The following is a 17,956-nucleotide window of genomic DNA, read 5'->3' as shown; positions in this document are numbered from 1 at the left end:
GGAGAAATAATGGACGCATGTGGAACTCACATCAATATGTTGTTTCCTCCTCCATTTCTACGTTGCACTTCCTGAAAAAGTTGTCCAGAGTGAGCATCGATGCAGACTCGCTATTTAAGGGCTGAACAGTCCACTCTCCCTCCGCACTACGAGGTTTGGGACGGCCCTTAATATGGAGGACCCTCCGCGGGAATGCGCAAACGGAGGGGTAGTGTGTAGGGATAGTGTGTAGGGGGCGGTTTGGGATTCAGCCAATAAGTGACAGCCTACCTGACCAACAGGAAACTATGCACCAATTATGGGCCTATCATGAACCAACCTGCTCTCTGTGCCAGCTTCAAACTTGCTACTGCATTTTTTTTTTTTGCCCCAATGAGGATTTTATGTTCAATATCACTGTTATTTACTATCTCTAGTCTCATTTTACTTCTGATGGTGTTAATAATTTGGAAAAAATGGAATTTAAAAGTGAATTATTTTCTCTCGTTTTCTTCTCAGTTGCAGGGTTCAGTGTTATAATAAGTACAATGCAGACTTCGAAATACAGTGGTATAAAACTAGTCCTCTAAAATGAAAATATTCAATTACAAGTAAAAGTAAAGTAAAATTTGATTTATGAGATTTTATGGAGCTTCTGATCCATGTTCTGGAGACTTAAATTAGACTTATTTAGTATCAGGTAGAGATCTCTCCTTTTGATCAGAATAAGACACAGATGAGCTCTTTCTCCTGAGGTCACTATGAGAAAACTGAGACATAAATGAGAAGAATAATGAGATCTTGGGAGCCATAGCTGAGTTTTCTTTGAGCTCTTTCTTTGATCTCATGGTCTCACCTTCAAGAGGCTGAAATTAGATTTATTTGAGATCATATAGAGATCTCGTGTTTTGATCCAACATGAGATTATATGTGACTGTTTCTCCCGAGTCAAATTTGAGAAGCAGGAGAAAAAGCCTTTGGTCTCACCTTAGTATCAATAATATCTCATTTGTGTCTAGGAGAAATAAAAGAGACAACAATGATATCTCTTCTTGGATTTTGCTTTCCTCTGGGATGACTCATCTGAAGGAGAAAAAGACTAGAGAGGGAGGCCACCAGGACTCCTATGACTCCTCTGAAGGAGTCTAAGTGAACTAAGCCAACACAAAATCACTTATAGGAAAGAGAGACCACACATCTGTTGTCAGTGTGAGAAAACTTTCCAGACAACAAATAAAAAGTCATCTGGAGTGAAACCATATAGTTGTGACCAGCATGATGAAGCTTTCACTTCTGTCTAATGTCCATGACAACACACTGTCAGGCATCATGAAGAGATACTAAACAGTTGAGATCAGTGTGAGAAAGGGTATAAAAAGTAATTGGACAAACTCTTCATTAGCAATGTGATGAGAAACAGTACAGCTGTGATTAGCATGGGAAAGTATTCACTCAGTCACAAGAGTTCACCAACCACACTGAACTGAAACCACACTGCTGTGAGGAGCGTGGGAAGAGTTTCATTCCACTAGACGATTTAAAGAATCATGGAAACCGCCAAACATGTAGCGTGAAACCACTTTCCCTGTGAGATATGTAACAGGTCGGTCAGTTCCAATGCTGCATACACATATCACAAAAAAGTGCATACTGGAGAGATACCCTATAAATGTTAGCACTGAGAAAACATTTACAACATCATGCGGATTTTTCCTGAACATTTTACATAACATTTATATTTATCACAGTGCACAAGACCCCCCACCAATAAAAATTACATTTGCCACATGAATCATGATTTTAAAACGTTTTAATATAGCAATTTTGATAATGCTTAAGTGAGGACTTGTGACTCCTATCTCAGAGGTGGTTGAAGGATACTAATGTGTAACGTTTATTAAATCTATCCTAACACAGCAGAACAGAAGAACACAACAATCAGAGTATTATTTAACAGTAGATCATTCAGGTTAGTAGCACAACACATCAGCCATAATAATCTTCATGTAGAAACTATAGTACTGAGAAATAAAAGATCTGCTTTCATCTATTCCAAGAAATACGCCTAAAAAAGTACTCATTCTACTCATTCAAAGTTTCATTTGAATGCTGGAAATCAAAACCAAACACAGAGATGTACAAAGAGGCAACCAACAAACAGATGTAAGAAAAAATTTTAAAAAAAGAGAAGCAGAATGAACACAGACAAAACAAAGACACAAAAATATTTTAAACAAAAACCAAGAGACACAAAATTATGACAAACGGAGACAAAGAGATGGAATCATCGACTCCAAACTAACTGATGTCAAAGAAGTTGTCAGAGTTTCTGAATTTTGTTCAAAATGATGGACGGAAAGCGAGCTTGTGTGTCTTTGTGGTCATTTTGTCTTTTTTGGGTGATTTTGTTTATTTTAAGACTGCTTTGCGTCTCTTTGTCATCATTCTGTGTCCCGTTGTGGCAATTTTGTGTCTCTTTGTTGTCATCTTGCGTCTGTTTGTGGTGATCAGGGGGGTATTCCACGAAGCTGGCTAAAACAGGCTGGGCTTACGCCGGTAAGCGTGGCTTGAATAAGCGGCAACTTTAATCTCAGCTGCAAGTAGTTCCACAAACGAGGCTCAGCTGTTTTTCAGAGACGCTTATTCAAGCTGCGGCTGATCCAAGCTGCGGCTGAGTGTGCGTCCGGGGAGATAAAAAGCCCCGACGTGTCGATCGTCGAAATGATGATATTATGTCTAAAAACAGAGCAGAGACTTTCTCTTCTCACGGAGTTGTACGAGGACTACAGGGAGATTATCACAAGAAAAGGCAACACGGTTGATAAATAAAGCTGGAGACGCTGACTGGCAAAGCATTGCTGACTGTTTAAATGCATAAGTGTTATTTTCTTTTAAATGAAGCACTTAGTCTGAGCGTACACACGCACACATCTCTGAAAATTTAATTTTCAGAGGGCAAGTTTTTGACACTGATTAGGGATAACCCACAACTGCAGTGGTTGATGACTTTTTTTTCCTCACCCTGAAGTTTGTCACACTACTGTGGCCCAGAGGAGATCAATCTGATGAAATAAAGCTTTTAAAACCCATTGAAGACATTTTTATGTGTGTATAAACATACATATATATGAGAGAAAGAGGCTACAGCCTGGTTTTGTGTAATGTGATGGTGGTTTTCACTTTTTACTCTGGTAGGCCTAATTCATGTTCTTGATTTGACAAATATATATCCACCATAGATGAATAAAGCAGCAGGTAACACCTAAAACCAAAGTAGGAATACTTTGGAAAAAAGGGGCAACTTCATGTGGAGATGTTTCATCAAACACTCAAACTTTGAATAAAAAAGCAGAAAAAAACATGTAGGCCTACAGAGGAGATGTCATTTTTATTAGAGATGATAGTGCTACTGTGCCCTACATTTAAATAAGGGAGAAGACACAAATGAGCTGTACACTAAATAGTTCTCTCATCATTTGGCCTCACCTTTGGATTCTCATCATGATCAGATTGGACCGCTGGTAAAAGGAAGGTATTCTTTATGGAAAACTGTGGCTGTTGTGTCCTGCTTATTTTAACACAATCTGTGCCTGTTCCTGTTACGTGTTGACTGCACTTTGAGGGTGAAAGAAGACAGAAAATCAGATATTTCCAAGTATTTACCGCTGGTGGATTCCAACCCACGGCGCAATGAAAAGTGAAACCACATTTAATCTCCTTAACTACGCTCTAACCACTGAGCCACTGTGACAAAATGCGTAGTGTAATATGATAGAGTTTATTTATTTAAAAAAGGTCTCAATGTATGTCACCGAACAAGAACATCACTGATTACAGATCAAGATGAATTTAATGTGTAACATGCGGTTCACAGGCGTCTTTCTGAAGCTCGTCAGAACCTTCTCTGACATGGAGCTAAAGTAAGCTTGACTGTTAGCCTGCCCCGGACCAGGCTTGTCGCTCTGGCTGAGTTACCATGGTTACCAAGCCAGGCTAGCCCTAAGCCTTGTTGGTGGAACAAAACTCTCACTACAGTTAGCGAAGCTGACCGAAATAAGCCAGGCTTAGACCTAAGCCAGTTTCGTGGAATACCCCCCTGGTGTGTTTTATTTGCTGGTGTATGTGTTTTGTTCTGTCTTTTTGTAGGGATGACGTGTCTTTTTGCAACTGTTTTGTGTCTCTTTATAGTTGTTTTGTGTCTCTTTGTGGTGGTTTTGTGTCCCTTTGTGATCATTGTGTATCTCTTTGTGGTTGTTTTGTGTCTTTATGGCCATTTTGTGTGTCTTTGTGATAGTTTTGTGTATCTTTGTGATCACTTTGTGTCTCTTTATTTCAACAAAACAACAATCTCTTTGTTGTTGTTTTTGTATATTTTTGTGGAAATTTTGTATCTCTGTGGTGTTCTCTGTCTCTTTGTGGTCATTTTGTGTGATTTGTTGTGGTTTTGTATCTTTGTGGTTATTTTGTGCCCTTTGTGGTCGTCTTCTGTGACTTTGTGTCCATTTTGTGCCTCTTTGTTGTTGTTTTGTGTCTCTCTGTGGTTGTTTTGTGTCTCTTTGTGGTTGTTTTGTGTTTCTTTGTGGTTGTTTTGTGTCTCTGTTGTTGTTTTGTGTCTCTTCTATGTCGGTCTCAACTTTGTAAAACTGAGCGATGACCAACATGACATCACTGAGCCGCCTTGTCCTCAGGGGGCGTGGTCACTCCCCAGGGCATACTGGGTAAATACTGCGTTAGCCACTCCCCCCAGCTGCTCCTCGGCTCCTCTTGCCCTCCTCCCATCACCTCCCAGCCTCCCACCACCCAGTCCAGCTCCTCCCTGCCTCCCCCGGCCTCCCCTCGCTCCTCCCTCAGGATGATGCTGTAGCGCTTCCTGGACGGTCCTGCCCTCCTCCCTCCATCCTCTCTGGAGACCCGACACTGCTCCACCACATCCCTCCAGTTCTCCACCTCCTCCTCTCGGTTCTGCAGGCGGTATAGAGTCTTCCGGTACACTCCTCTCTCTTCGCCATCACCCTCTGCTGCTGTGGTGTCGCCTCTGTCTCTGTTGATGAACAGAACCGAGCGATACCGCGACGTCATGCCTCCTCCTGTCGCCTCCTCCTGCTCCGTCTGGCTGTACGTCACCATCATCACTCCGCCTCCGATTCTCCTCAACAGTGGCCGGTACAATCTCCTGTACCACACCAAAAGCCTCACTAGAGTCACCACCATGCATGCTGCCGTCGCTGCGCTCAACAGGAAGTAGCCGGCGAACAACCAAATGCAGAAAACCCCCGCAGCGGTTACTTTACGGCGCCACCGCTTACCGGATTCGGTGCCAGATCCCCACGATGGGGTCGACTCGATGGTCGTTCTTGTCGGGAGCTCCATCAACGTTACGGCTACTGGAGAGGGTTCGGTCGGACCTTCAGTTGACGTGGTAAAAGTGGAACGAGTAGAAAAGTCTTGCAGCTCAATGGATGCTTCCTGTGTTTCTTCCTCTAAGCCTGAATGATCGAACCATTCGATGAGTCTGGTGAAAGTTTGGTACCATGTGACTACCCTTGGGTGGTCAGTGTATACCTCTACAAATGGTGGTATAATGCTAAATGTGGGAGTAGTAGGACGAGCAGCAGCAGTAGTAGCAGTAGTTGTAGTAGTAGCAGTAGTAGTAGCGGCAGTAGTACTAGTAGTAGGAGCAGTAGTAGTAGTAGTGGCAGTAGTAGTAGTAGTAGTTGGAGGAGGAGAAGGAGGAGGAGAAGGAGTAGCATCAGCAGTAGTTACAGGAACAATGGTAGTAGTTGGGTCTTTCGGCTGGTAGAAATCTCCACGTGAACTCGATACTGTTGTAGGTGAACAAAAGTCTGATTCTTCCAGTTCGACCACAGGTTTCCCCTCGAGATGCTTTGGAGAGTCGCACACCTGAGAACAGAAACCCGAAAGGAGTAACTTACAGCATCCCAACAGAAAGTCTGAAGAAAAGTCTCAAGATGAAACTGATGCAGACTTTAGGGAAAATCTGAGAATACAGGAGGTCCTCGACTTACGTTCCTACAGAGCATCGTAAGTCAGTTTTTACCATAACTCAGAACTCCGTAAAAAAACAAACAAAGCTGTTCCGTGCATCACAATATCAATCAGTTCGTCATAAAGTCATGAATATCACCGACTTTCATGCACGTATGAATCATTTTACTAGAAGATAACATAATATTGTAACAGACTGACATTGTTGTTGATCTTTCAATGTTTATTGTTCAGTTCCAGATTTACCTAATGTCAGTGAACGTGCCATTTTCAGTTAGCTCACCTCAGAGAGTCAGCAGTAGAGAGAGCTGGGAACGGCGGCTAATTCTGGAGCTAAGTTATGGGGTTTTCTAGTTATTCTGGAGCTAAGTTATGGGGTTAGGTTAGGTTCAATAAACCAGCAGAGAACCAGATAAAGTCTCACTCATTCATCAGAGGGTCGCTACAATATGTTGACCTGTTTCTACAACTTGACCCATGTTGGTCGGTGTTTCTGTTCCCAGCGTTTTATTCTGTCTAATTTCATTTCCATGGAGACGGCTTTCCTTTTCTTTCAGCATCAGAAGAGTCTGACTTATGCTAGAAGCCATAACGAAGGACAAAAAGTTAGTGAATGTAGCAGAATCCAAGGTGGAGTACAACCGGAGAATGGAAACAAAGCCGTCTGATAGCACCGTGTGACGACGTATTCATCCGCTGTGCTCATCAACTAGTTCCATGTAACCAGTTCTGATGTAACGATGAAACGCTGTAAGTCGAGTACCTCCTGTTCTTGTTTTTACAATGTTTCAATGCAAAGTCAAACTTTTTTTGACTGTATACTTAAAGTAAAACCAATAATGATGCTTTAGATGATCATTTATGATCTATGTGTCGCTGCTGTGGAACTATTTCTGTCAGTAGAACCTTCTGGTTCCACAGGTGTTGAAAACGGTGAGAAGGTCGGAGGCCAACAACAACAGACATTATTACTTTTCTTGTTCTTATGTGGCATGGAACTAATAATGGAGGTACATTTACATCGACGTAAACTAACCATTGAAAAGGAAGTTCTGACGGTCTGATCCACTATAGAAGTGACTGCTGTTCTCCTTTGAGAATCTCCACAAACTCGGTATTCTCCACATCCTATAGGATATTAAACCTGCAAAGTGTTTTGCTCTGTCACTAGAAAAATATTTTCGGCAGTGGAATTAGTTCAACAATGATCTGATCAATGGAGTAAATAAAACCTGAGGCAGCAGATACTCGGTTTAATAAAGAAAACCCCAGTGATACGGTGGACAGTGTCATTTTTATTCTGTCTTGGTTTTCTCATATTATATTCAGTATTGCGTTTGTCATTTTCTACCTCGTATTTTGTTGTGTCTCTTTTTGTAATTTATGTTTCGTTTGTTGTTGTTTTCTGTCTAGTTTGTATTTTTTTGTCACCGCATACTAAAGATATTTAACTATTTCTGAGCACCTAGGAACAAAAATCCCCAAATATGAGAAGTCAAAGCAATAAAGCTCAGATTTCAGTCTACTTGTTCTGTCTTTACTTGTTGTTTGCTAGTTTATTCTGTTTGTGTGACCCACCACACTGTCCACGTTGCGACTAATTATAGGTCCATCCCTCACGTAGACGATGTCGTCGTTTTCCTTCAGGTAGCCGTGCAGATAATCGAGGGAGCAGGAGCAGGCCCAGGGATTGGCTGAGAGGTACAGGTAATTCACCTCCTCCTTCTCGCTGAACCAATCATTCGGCATCACGCTGATCTGAGACCAAACAGAAAAATCCTCCAGCTTTAGACCTGCAGACTGTCGCCCCCTACAGGTGACAGAGTCCACAGCAGCTCGTATCCTCAGTTTAGATCTGTTGATGTTTCTCACCTTGTTACTCTCCAGGTAGATGGTTTCTATGGCTGCAAGGGGGCGGAGCATGAGATCAGGAAGAACCTTGATGTGATTGGATGACAGGTCCAGGATCTGAGGGGTGAATGCACGAGAAAAAACAGAAACAGGCTAAAAAATAACAACTAACGGAAAATGAACACAAACAGATGGTAATTCACAGCAAACAGAGACACAGCGACCAGACAGACAGAAACAAGTCCAGTTGTAGTGTTGGTGGATCCCTCTGACCTCCAGCCTGCTCAGTCCGTTGAAGCTGCCGTTGTTCAGAGAGTTGATGACGTTGTTCCCCAGGTGGAGTTCAGTCAGAGCCGGACAGGCGGTGAAGGAGTCGGCAGGGAGGGACGTCAGCCGGTTGGAGCCCAGCCGGAGGACACTGAGGCTGGGCAGGATGGGAGCGACGCTGGGGGTCACGTCTGGAACCTGGAGGGAGAAATCACCGAAAGATCGACGTTAGCTGGTTTCACTGGGCTTTATTTCAGATGGACGGACGGACGGACGGACAGACGGACGGATGGACAGACAGACACCTTGTTTCCCGTCAGGTCGATCTCATGGATCTTTGTGAAGACCTGGAAGGAGGACCAGGACAGGCTGGAGAACAGGTTGTTGGGGAACAGCAGAACCTGAAGCAGAGAACGGATCTGTCAGGTTTCCACTCATCTCAACGTTTAACTGAACGTTTGTTTTTATTGTTCTGTCGAGGCTGAAGCTCTGCAGAACCCAGATAAGAAGACGTTTCCTCTGGAGGAAACTGTGCGGAAGAGTTTCAAAAGTACCAAAAATAAACACAGAAAGTGGAATTTCCTCGTCACTCTGAGGCGTTTAATTGTAATCATCAGAACTCATTTGTACCTGGAGATCATTAAAAAGATGGTTCTGGGTTAGCTCTTTAATAATTGCAGGTTTATAAAACATCTGGAGCAGCTGGTTGGGGAAAGTTTTGACTCAACATAAATTCTTAAGTATTTCAGGCTGAACAGCAGCAATAAAACATTTATAGATGAAGTTAAGCAGTTTAGAATTCATCTAAGTTACACTTTGCTCTGTTAAACTGAAAATAACTGTTAAGCTTCTCATTTTGTTTACAAATTAATGTAAAGGAAAGAACGGCACCGACTAGACCAGGGGTGTTAAACTCCTTCTAGTCCAGTTTGATCCAGTAAAACCACAGCATGATAACCTGTAAATAACCACAGCTCCTCATGGTTCCTTTGTTTTACTGCACAAATGTTCACATTTAAGGAATTATCTTTTTACTAAACATCATGAACAACCTGAAGTTCATGGAGAAAAATAAATTCAAGTTCATTATTTCCACATTACAACCTCCACATCACAGAGTGTCTACAAAAGAACACAACATTTAGTCACCTGGAGCTGAACCACAGAGGATTTACTTTATGATCAACATGACAAAAGACAGACAAAAAAGACAGAAAACAACAAAAACAAGACAAAATATTACAAAAATGAAACAAAACGACAAAAATGAGACAAAATGTTAGACAAAACAGTCAAAATGTGACAAAAAATGGACAAAACCAAGACAAAAAATGACAACAAAAGGAACAAAACGACAAAAACATGAGAGAAAAGTCAGACAAAAAAACAAGAAAAAATATTGGAAAAACAAGACAAAGCGACAAAAAAGAACAACGAAAAATCTCGTATTTTACTTGACAAAATATTAGAAAAATGAGAAACAAAATGATTAAAAATGAGACAAACGACATAATACAAAACAAAAACAGGCGAAAGTCATGAAGCGACAAAGAAATGAAAAAGAAAACACAAGCAAGACAAAAAGAAAACAAAACAACTGAATCATGAGACAAGCAACAAAAGGCAGACAAAATAAAAGACAAAAAACAAAAACGAGACATGAAACGACAAAAGAACAATCTGGTATTTTACTTTATGATCCAAACAACTTGTCATGGTCTAGAAATGATTTTAAATTTATAGTTTTACTAATTTACAATCTGCAGTTAATGTCTTCTCTGTAATTTTTACACTTTGAGGACCGGATTGGACCCTCTGGAGGACCACTTTTGGACCATGGGCCTCATGTTGGACACCGCTGATCTAGATCGTTTCATATTTAGGCAGAATTAATCTGAGGAACTACAGGAAAGTCCTGGATTCATGAGAACCTTCTGCAGATCTTCTGGTTGCAGATGTACCTGTGTCGTGGGTTCGAGTCCCGCCGGGATGTCACTGAAACCGGCCGCCGTGCAGTTCTTCCTCGGCCGGTGGTCTTTGTCTGTGTCGTCGTGGCAACCGGCCACCGCTGCAACCATGGCAACGTGGGACACGAGGAGGATGAAGAGCCTCATGGTGGAGCCTGAAGGACCGTCGGTCTGAGAATGAAGACGACAGAAGGAATTCACCGAGCATAAAACTGACGGCAGGAAGTGAGATAAAACTCTGAGTCCAGCTGATATCTGACCTCAGGGGACGTTCAGGAACTCTGATAAAGCTCCGACAACTCTGACACGCCTGCTGCCTTCACTGACAAACCGACCGATGCAGGAAACTGAAGGAAAACTTCTGCAGGAGAAGAAGCTGCTTTTTATTGACAATTATGTTTTATTAAATTTTACAATACATCAGTAACAAAAACAAACAAACAAAATGTCTGGGTTGCACAGTCTTAATTGTTTTGTATGTAGAATGTCCATTTTTTGTCCATTTGTGGTTCTTGTAATCGGTGGCTTAGTTTTTCCATGGTGAATACGTCCTCCATTGTTTCTTTGATGGGACAGTGTTTTGTCCCCATTTCCTTGTTCTACATTTTTTGCAGCCATTAACATTATCTTTATCAAATATTCATCACAGTCATGGACAGTACCATCATCAAACTCACATCAATAAAAGAATTCAGGTTTCATCAGGATCGTAAAACCAAGTACTTTTCTCAGGACATTAGAGATGATTTTCTGAAAGTTTTGGACATTTCCAGAAAACGTGTGAATGGTGGACATCTAATCCTCCACATTCTCTGCAGCATTTCTGATGTGTCTGTAACTGTTTACTTTTAGCTTTGGTGGAATAAAAATGAGATGTTTCCAGGTGAACTCCCTCCACATCAGAGCTAGTAGTCGTGTGATGAAGTTTCCACATCTTCAGCCAATCTCTCTCTTTGATTATTATGTTGAATTCTTTTTCCCATTTTGTCTTAACGTTTTTAGTTGTATGTTTGTCTGCATTTACTAAAGCTTTCTATAGAATAGAGATTGTCCTAACACTGCTGCCTTTGTGTGCTTTGGTCATTATTTGAACCATATCGCTCTCTTCCATGGAGGAATCTACCTGGAGTTCTTTTTTTATTTAGAATAGTCTCTCATTTGAAGATGTTTTCTAAAGTTGGTCATTTTGTTTCAGGTTGTGGAAACTCTCCAGCTTCCCATTATTCTCCAGAACACACCAAGCTGGAACTCCCCTATTGTCCAATATTTATAGCTTTGGTCAAATATCTCAGGCACACATTTAATATCATACGCTATCCATTTAAACTTTGTTGTTGGATTTTATGTTTCTTGAGCGTTCTAAACCAAACATTGAATGTATGAGTAGTTATTGAATGTAAACATATTTGATGTTTTTCATGGGTTTCTCTGTCACAGAGGAGGTTTTGAATTGGCTGTTCTAGAGTTCCTTCTCAACATCTTTCCACTTCCTGCTATAATCTGGATCACACCAACAGTATATGGATCTTAATTGTGCTGCCTGATCATATTCTTTCAGTTTTGGCAGTGCTATTCCTCCTTTCTCTTTGGGAAGCTGGAGAGTATCATATCTGACTCTAGGCGTCTTGCCCTGCCAAACAAACCTGGATATCTGTTTACATGGACTGTAAACCTGAACAGTACTGCTGACTTATACAGTGATTACACTGTACTGAAATGTGTTATCCAGTTAGAAGAACTCAATATTTTCTTTCTCTGAACCCCTTACACAGTTTTAAGTCTGCTTGACCCAGCATTTCTAAGTTCCCACAGCCAGTTTCATTATTACTTTGAAGCCCATAAGGAGACGTACAGTGACGTCATGACGCTGTCTTTAAGCTGACGTTTTTCTGAAAGTCTAATTCTGTTTGGCTGCTTGTCTGCTGGACGTGGAGTCATTTGTAAGCATGAAAAAGCTGCTTTGTTTAATGTAATTTAAGAATGATTGTGTTAAATGGCTGTGTTTTAACTACAGAAAGTTTATTCATTAATGCTAAATATCTGTAGGAAGTTTCAGATGTAGTTCTAGTTCACCGTCCCACGCCGTCTGCCATTTTCCTTTAACATGGTCGTGTTTAAGCTGTGAACAAGTTTAGCCTCTAACTGTCTCTGTCAGTCAGTGAATTTGTGTTCAGCGTGTTTTTAATCCTCATACTGTGTGTCCTCATCTGGTAAACATGCTTATCATATGTTATATATCTTACATATATGCACAGTGTGACCGCACCCTCAGTAAGTGTTTTCTGTTACTGTGGCTGTATTGTCGCATCATTTTTTAACTTCGCCTGCACTTTTACACCGTTTGGTTCTGAGTCCAGTGGTGAGTCGATGCACCATGCACGATTTCCAGATATGGACAGTCAAAGTCAGCCATTAGGCGATTGAAATTTCAGCACACTTTGACATTAATTTTCTCTGAAATTCTACAGTAAAATCAGGTGATATTGTGCATGGTGGTAGCTGGGATGACCCCTGACAAGCCACAGTGAGAGATCTTTGTCACCTCATAAGGATTTCCTGATACTGACAGTCAAAATCTGAAGAAGCAGTCTATATTTTCAGCAGACGTCTCACCCTGGTGATACATTACCGTATAACGCTAAATAGCCGCGTGACGTCCAGAGTGTGGGCGGCTCATTTGACCACAGTTCAAGTTTGAGGAAAACTGACAGCCGCAGTGCGCGCCTCATATGCTTTGATGTTTGTTTGTTTAGCCAGATAACCTTTTAAAATCACAAATACTCTGTTTTGTCATTTATAACACCACATTGGTGAGTTGTGATTAAAGACATTTTTAGCATATTTACTGTTGGTTCAGTTAATCATAAATTTAATCTTGTATTAGTTTTTTTTTAAAGCTGAAGTGGATGTGAAGAGGTGCACATCCAGAATCAAGGTGACCTACATGTGAAACATTACATTTTAAAGATAACTGTGTATAGATGCATCAGATGTGTCCTCACTGTCTCAGAGAAATGTTTTGAAATCTACAGTTTATTTCAGGTGTAACTTCATGGTCGGTGACACACAGACTCACAATGATTGCCATCACTCACAGCAACAGTGTGTGGACTTTCCCAGATTTACACACAGCTGTATGATCAGGTAAGTTTTATGTCAAACTGGTCTAGTTCAAGATCTGCAAAGAATAGAAAAGACTGAGTTTCACTCTTTCTCTTTCTGTCACAGCTTTGGCACATAGAAGGCCAGTCCTACACTGCAGTGGAATATGCAGTACGGTATAATATACAGAAATCCAGTGGATCAGGATGTGTACTTTTTTCTTTTCCTTCCATCAAATACCGGACATTGACATCAAACACACCACAGCTCTTTGGGCCCTTTCTGCTACCTGTGTGAAGGTGACCCAGATTTCTGCAGAACTTGGAATGAATGAACTAATCTATAATAAAATGTGAACAATCCAGTTATGTTATACTCCTAACATTGTCATTGATCGTCTTCTTTTAATGATTTTACAAAGTATCCTTTAATAAGCCATGTAAAAAAAAGGTTTCAGAGCGGTTAGTTAATGAGGTTCTCTGGAAGCAGTTTTGAAGGTAGCATTCATACGCTCCTCATCAAAATTCTAAGACCAGCTGAAAAATTGCAAAAAACATTTGCACTTTTAAGAATGTTCTAAGTAGAGCTTCAGAATGCAAAAAGAAGAAACGGGAGTGGGACAGAAAACATTTGAGTAAGCAAACAACCATTAAACTGAAACAGGCTGTTCATCAACTGATCAAACGTTTAAGACCATAGATAAAAAAAACAAACCCCTAGAATAGAAATAAAATGTTAAAAAAATGCCTCAGTAATGAGTAGCTGCACCGTTCTTGTTAATCACCTCCTAAAAGTGTGACGTGATGTCAGTGTTTGTGGGAGGCCAGTGGAAGTCCTGCTCCATGGAGGACATCCACTGTCTGGAACTGATGTCCATTTCTGTAACCCCCCCCCCCCCCCCCCCCCCCCATCCCCAAATGTTCTCAGTTGGACTTTAGATCAGGGAAACACACAGGGTGGTTCAAAGAGTGATGTTATTCCTCTGGAAAAGTCCTTTTCCAGGTGTGCATTGTGAACTCCAGTGTCCTGTTCAAACAGTCATTACCACAGCAGATGAAGGTCCTCAGTCCTGATCCAGGACTGATACCGGATGTCAGTCTGATGATAAAAACAAATGTTGGATTTTACACTCTGATACAAACAGTCCATTCTATTTTTTATTTCAGTTGTGGTTCACAGTGGTCATTTTGCAATTTAAAAATGTTTGTTTTACTGGATTTATTGTGGTCATTTTTCAGGGTCTAATTTATTTTATTCATTTTATTTCATTGTAGTATGTTCTTTTGTTTAAGGTTCAAATTTATTTAATCCATCAGTTAATCACAAATGGGTCATTTTTTCTCATAACTATTGCTGACTACTATTCTGTTTAGATCATCTCTTGATCAAGCCTTTCTGACAGTCAGTACTACAAAATAAGTAATAAAACTAAGTATGATTCCTGCTGATATTGTATCAGATGGATGTCAGTATGCTCGAGGCTGTAACATCGGTATCGTGTGGGAGGTGAAAATGTTGTCGTACCTCAGTCAAGAGGGATGCCTCCTGCAACATCTCCACTTATCCAGCTGCCGTCTGACATCTCTGCACAGCCTGAAGCTCCATTGAAGGAAGAAGCAGCCAGGGTCATGATGGTGTACTGCAGAGAACATCTCCTGTGGATCTCCTGCTCATTACAGTAACTTTGAAGCCATCGGGACTATCAAGGTCACATTTTTTCTCATCAGAGAATAAAACTTTCTTCCCCTTTCAGTTTCTCATGTTTGGTGCTCTGGTTCAAACTCCAAATGGGACTTTTTGTGGTGTTGAAGGAGTCGAGGCCTTTTTGTTCTTCAGCCTTCTGTGGCAGATACCATCTGATTATTGGCTTGCAGACTGCACCAGTAAAAATCTAAAATCGGGCTGATGATCGTCTTGGGTAACATCCAATCAGATCCTCTGGCTCAGAGCCGGTGAAATGTTTTTGAGTATACCACTGGACTTTTTTGTTCCATAACCCTCAGGATCTTGAAGAAGTTTAAACTGTCCGTCTTCCTGCATCAAACCTCAGCAGTAGTGGTGCACTGACAGAGGCCGTGCTTATGCAGCTCAACAATCCGCCTGCTTTCCAAGAGGGAAAGCTTCTTTGTCTTGGCCATTAGGAGGTCATGACAGATTCCTGACAGAAAATGACACTGAATCCACATTTTTGCAGAGATTTTAGCTTCTAAAGGCTGTGGTCTTAAACTTTTGATGAACATCCTCTTTCAATTCAAAAGTTGTTTGCAATAAATTGTTTACTCAAATATTTTTCGTCTGACTCCCATTTCTTCTTTTTGCATTTTGAAGCTCTGCTTTTAATATCAAACCGTGCAAAATATAAATTCTTGCAGCTTTTTAACTGGATTGTACCTTTGGTAGCGTACTAGTTGTTGAGTTTAACAGAAAATCCTGAACTGTACATTTTAGTCAATAGCTGAAGATGATCTTTAATAGAAATCCTTTATCTAGTTCCTTTCAGTAAATATGTGAACCTTATTTTATGTATATTTTAGGCCGAGGAGCGGGACGAGCCGGACATCACATCACTCCTGTTGCCCTCGTCATGATGGTCACTCAGAAATAGTCCCCTTCACTCCGGACAGCTTCTCCATTGTGGTGAAGGCAGCATGATGATGATGAGTATCCCACATTCTCAGATGCATTTACACTGATATTTGGGTTGATGTATGCACTGCATTTGGCCGACCCCTGCAAACTCACCAATACTTTTACATTCATCCAAAGAGCGGTGATGGGCCTTGATGATGGTAAGACACTAAAACCCTGCTTGGTCTACAAAATGACCTGCTCCAGTCAGAGTTGGCATTGTTGAAGGGTTGTAGGAGAACTACAGCTTTGCACTTTTTATGACTTCTTGTTAAAATCAGGGAAAAAAAACCTTTTACAGCAGTTGGATTGTTTGATCAAACATGTCTGCACTGCGTTGTTTTTGATACAACACAGTTGTGTTGATGCTGAAAAGTGTTTCAAACATGATGACTTCTTAAGTATCATGTTTGTCTTATCTCTATTTGACGTTACAGTGTTGGTTAAAAATGTACATTCTAATATGTGTTGGAGAACTTGGGCTGTTACAAATCAAGCAGTGAACCGATCAGTGGTGAGCTTTCTTATGGTGTTGTACAGAGATAAACATTTGTACAGTCTCACTGTGAAAACAACCACAGTTCATATGTTCAATTAAAAATGGACGTATTCATCAACAGTTTGTGTTGCTGTGGGTTTTAAAACACACTGTTTTGCTTACATGTTCTAAAAAACGGACAAATAAAACAAAGAATTGACCTGCTGAAGAGTTGTGTTTTTATTCAAGGCTGTTCAAAAGAAACGTATGTTCTGTTAAATTGTAGTCTTTGAGTTTGGAGTTTTAAAAATTCAAGTTTAGGTAAACAAAAATAATTAAGCAGGGAGTAAGATACATATGTTAATATAATCAGGTTCAATAAACTTAAAATGGTCAAAGAAAGGACAAAACATGTTTAACTTTTAGTCAATCAAAAGTTTATTAACAGCATACAACAATTATAAGCACACTTAACTTAAATACAACAATAATAAATTGGAAACTTTCAAGTTTGAGCAGATTGTAATCTTTACTTCACTATTGACTCAAAAATACTAGTTTGCCAACTTAAATATTTTTAGGTACTCGGTTTCCACAAACATTTGGAGTATTCTGAACTTATCCGGGTTTACAGTGTGCTGTTGGAGTGACCTCTACTGGTAGGGCTTGGAATAAAAACAGGAATCTCAGCAAAATGTTCATTTTCACTATTTCAATTCTGGAACTTAAATCTAAGGGCAAAGCAGCCCGTATTTCTGTGTCATTTAATATACTTTCTTGAATAATTTTGATGATTTAAATCTTGAAAGTTTTGTGTGATTTCTATCCCTAAGTATCAGATTGACTTCATTTCCCAGTTAAAGTTCTACTTTTATTTAATGTCTTCAGATGGTACATAGTTACATTTTAAAATGTGAGTTTCTGAGATATTTATTTTGTATCCTGACAAATATCCAAATGTTTCCAATAAGTTAATTAATGTAGGTAGACTGATGTGGTTGTTCCAGGTATGCTGTCACATCATCTGCAAAGAGAGCAATCTTATGTTCTGCTCCATTTATCAGAACTCCTTTGATGTCTTCATTTTGTCTTACTGCTTGTGCCAGGGCTTGGATACAGATTGAGCAGAGCGTAGGGAAAGCCCACAGCCTTGTCTTGTTGATCTTTGGAGAGTCATTTCATCTGGAACATTTCCATTGATTTTAATCCAGCCAGTTGGTCGGCTGTATAGTGTTTTAATCATTTGTACTGATCTATTATTGAAGCCCATTTTTTCTCAAACTAAATCTAGAAAGTCCCAGTGAACTCAATGGAACGCCTTTTCAGCATCTCTACTCAGTAGAACTGTGCTTTTTTCTCTCTCTGTGCTCTCTGTTTTATGTACACTTTTCCTGATATTATCATGTTTGTCTTCCCCACATAAACCCTGTCTGATCTTCATCACTTCATTCTGACACAAAGGTATTTAACCTTTTGGAAATGATTGATGTCTACATTTTATCATCAATATTTAGCACAGAAATGGGTCTGTAGTTAGCACAGCTCTCCTTATTTTGACCTGCTTTTGGAATAACTGAAAGCTGACATTGTGTTTTCTTTTCAGGTCCAGTTTACAGATTTCTAGAGGATTGTGACCAGTTCATCTTTGAATACTTTATAGCATTCAGCTGGGAAGCCG

At 40.3% G+C, this 17,956-nt stretch overlaps 1 protein-coding gene across 1 annotated transcript; it reads right to left on the bottom strand.

Annotated features, from left to right (window-relative positions):
* Positions 1 to 4,644: 4,644 nt before the first annotated feature.
* LOC110945518 (platelet glycoprotein Ib alpha chain-like) lies at positions 4,645 to 11,258 on the bottom strand. Its single transcript, XM_051944759.1, has 6 exons — positions 10,065 to 11,258; positions 8,409 to 8,504; positions 8,110 to 8,301; positions 7,858 to 7,953; positions 7,564 to 7,743; positions 4,645 to 5,880 (listed from the first exon to the last, which is right to left on the bottom strand). The coding sequence occupies exons 1-6, from the start codon at positions 10,215 to 10,217 to the stop codon at positions 4,645 to 4,647; spliced, it is 1,953 nt and encodes a 650-aa protein (XP_051800719.1). The 5' UTR covers positions 10,218 to 11,258.
* Between the last annotated feature and the right edge of the window lie 6,698 nt (positions 11,259 to 17,956).

Source organism: Acanthochromis polyacanthus, chromosome 24, assembly GCF_021347895.1.
Source record: "Acanthochromis polyacanthus isolate Apoly-LR-REF ecotype Palm Island chromosome 24, KAUST_Apoly_ChrSc, whole genome shotgun sequence".
Taxonomy (NCBI): Eukaryota; Metazoa; Chordata; class Actinopteri; family Pomacentridae; genus Acanthochromis; species Acanthochromis polyacanthus.
This window is presented reverse-complemented; position numbering and strand designations above follow the sequence as displayed.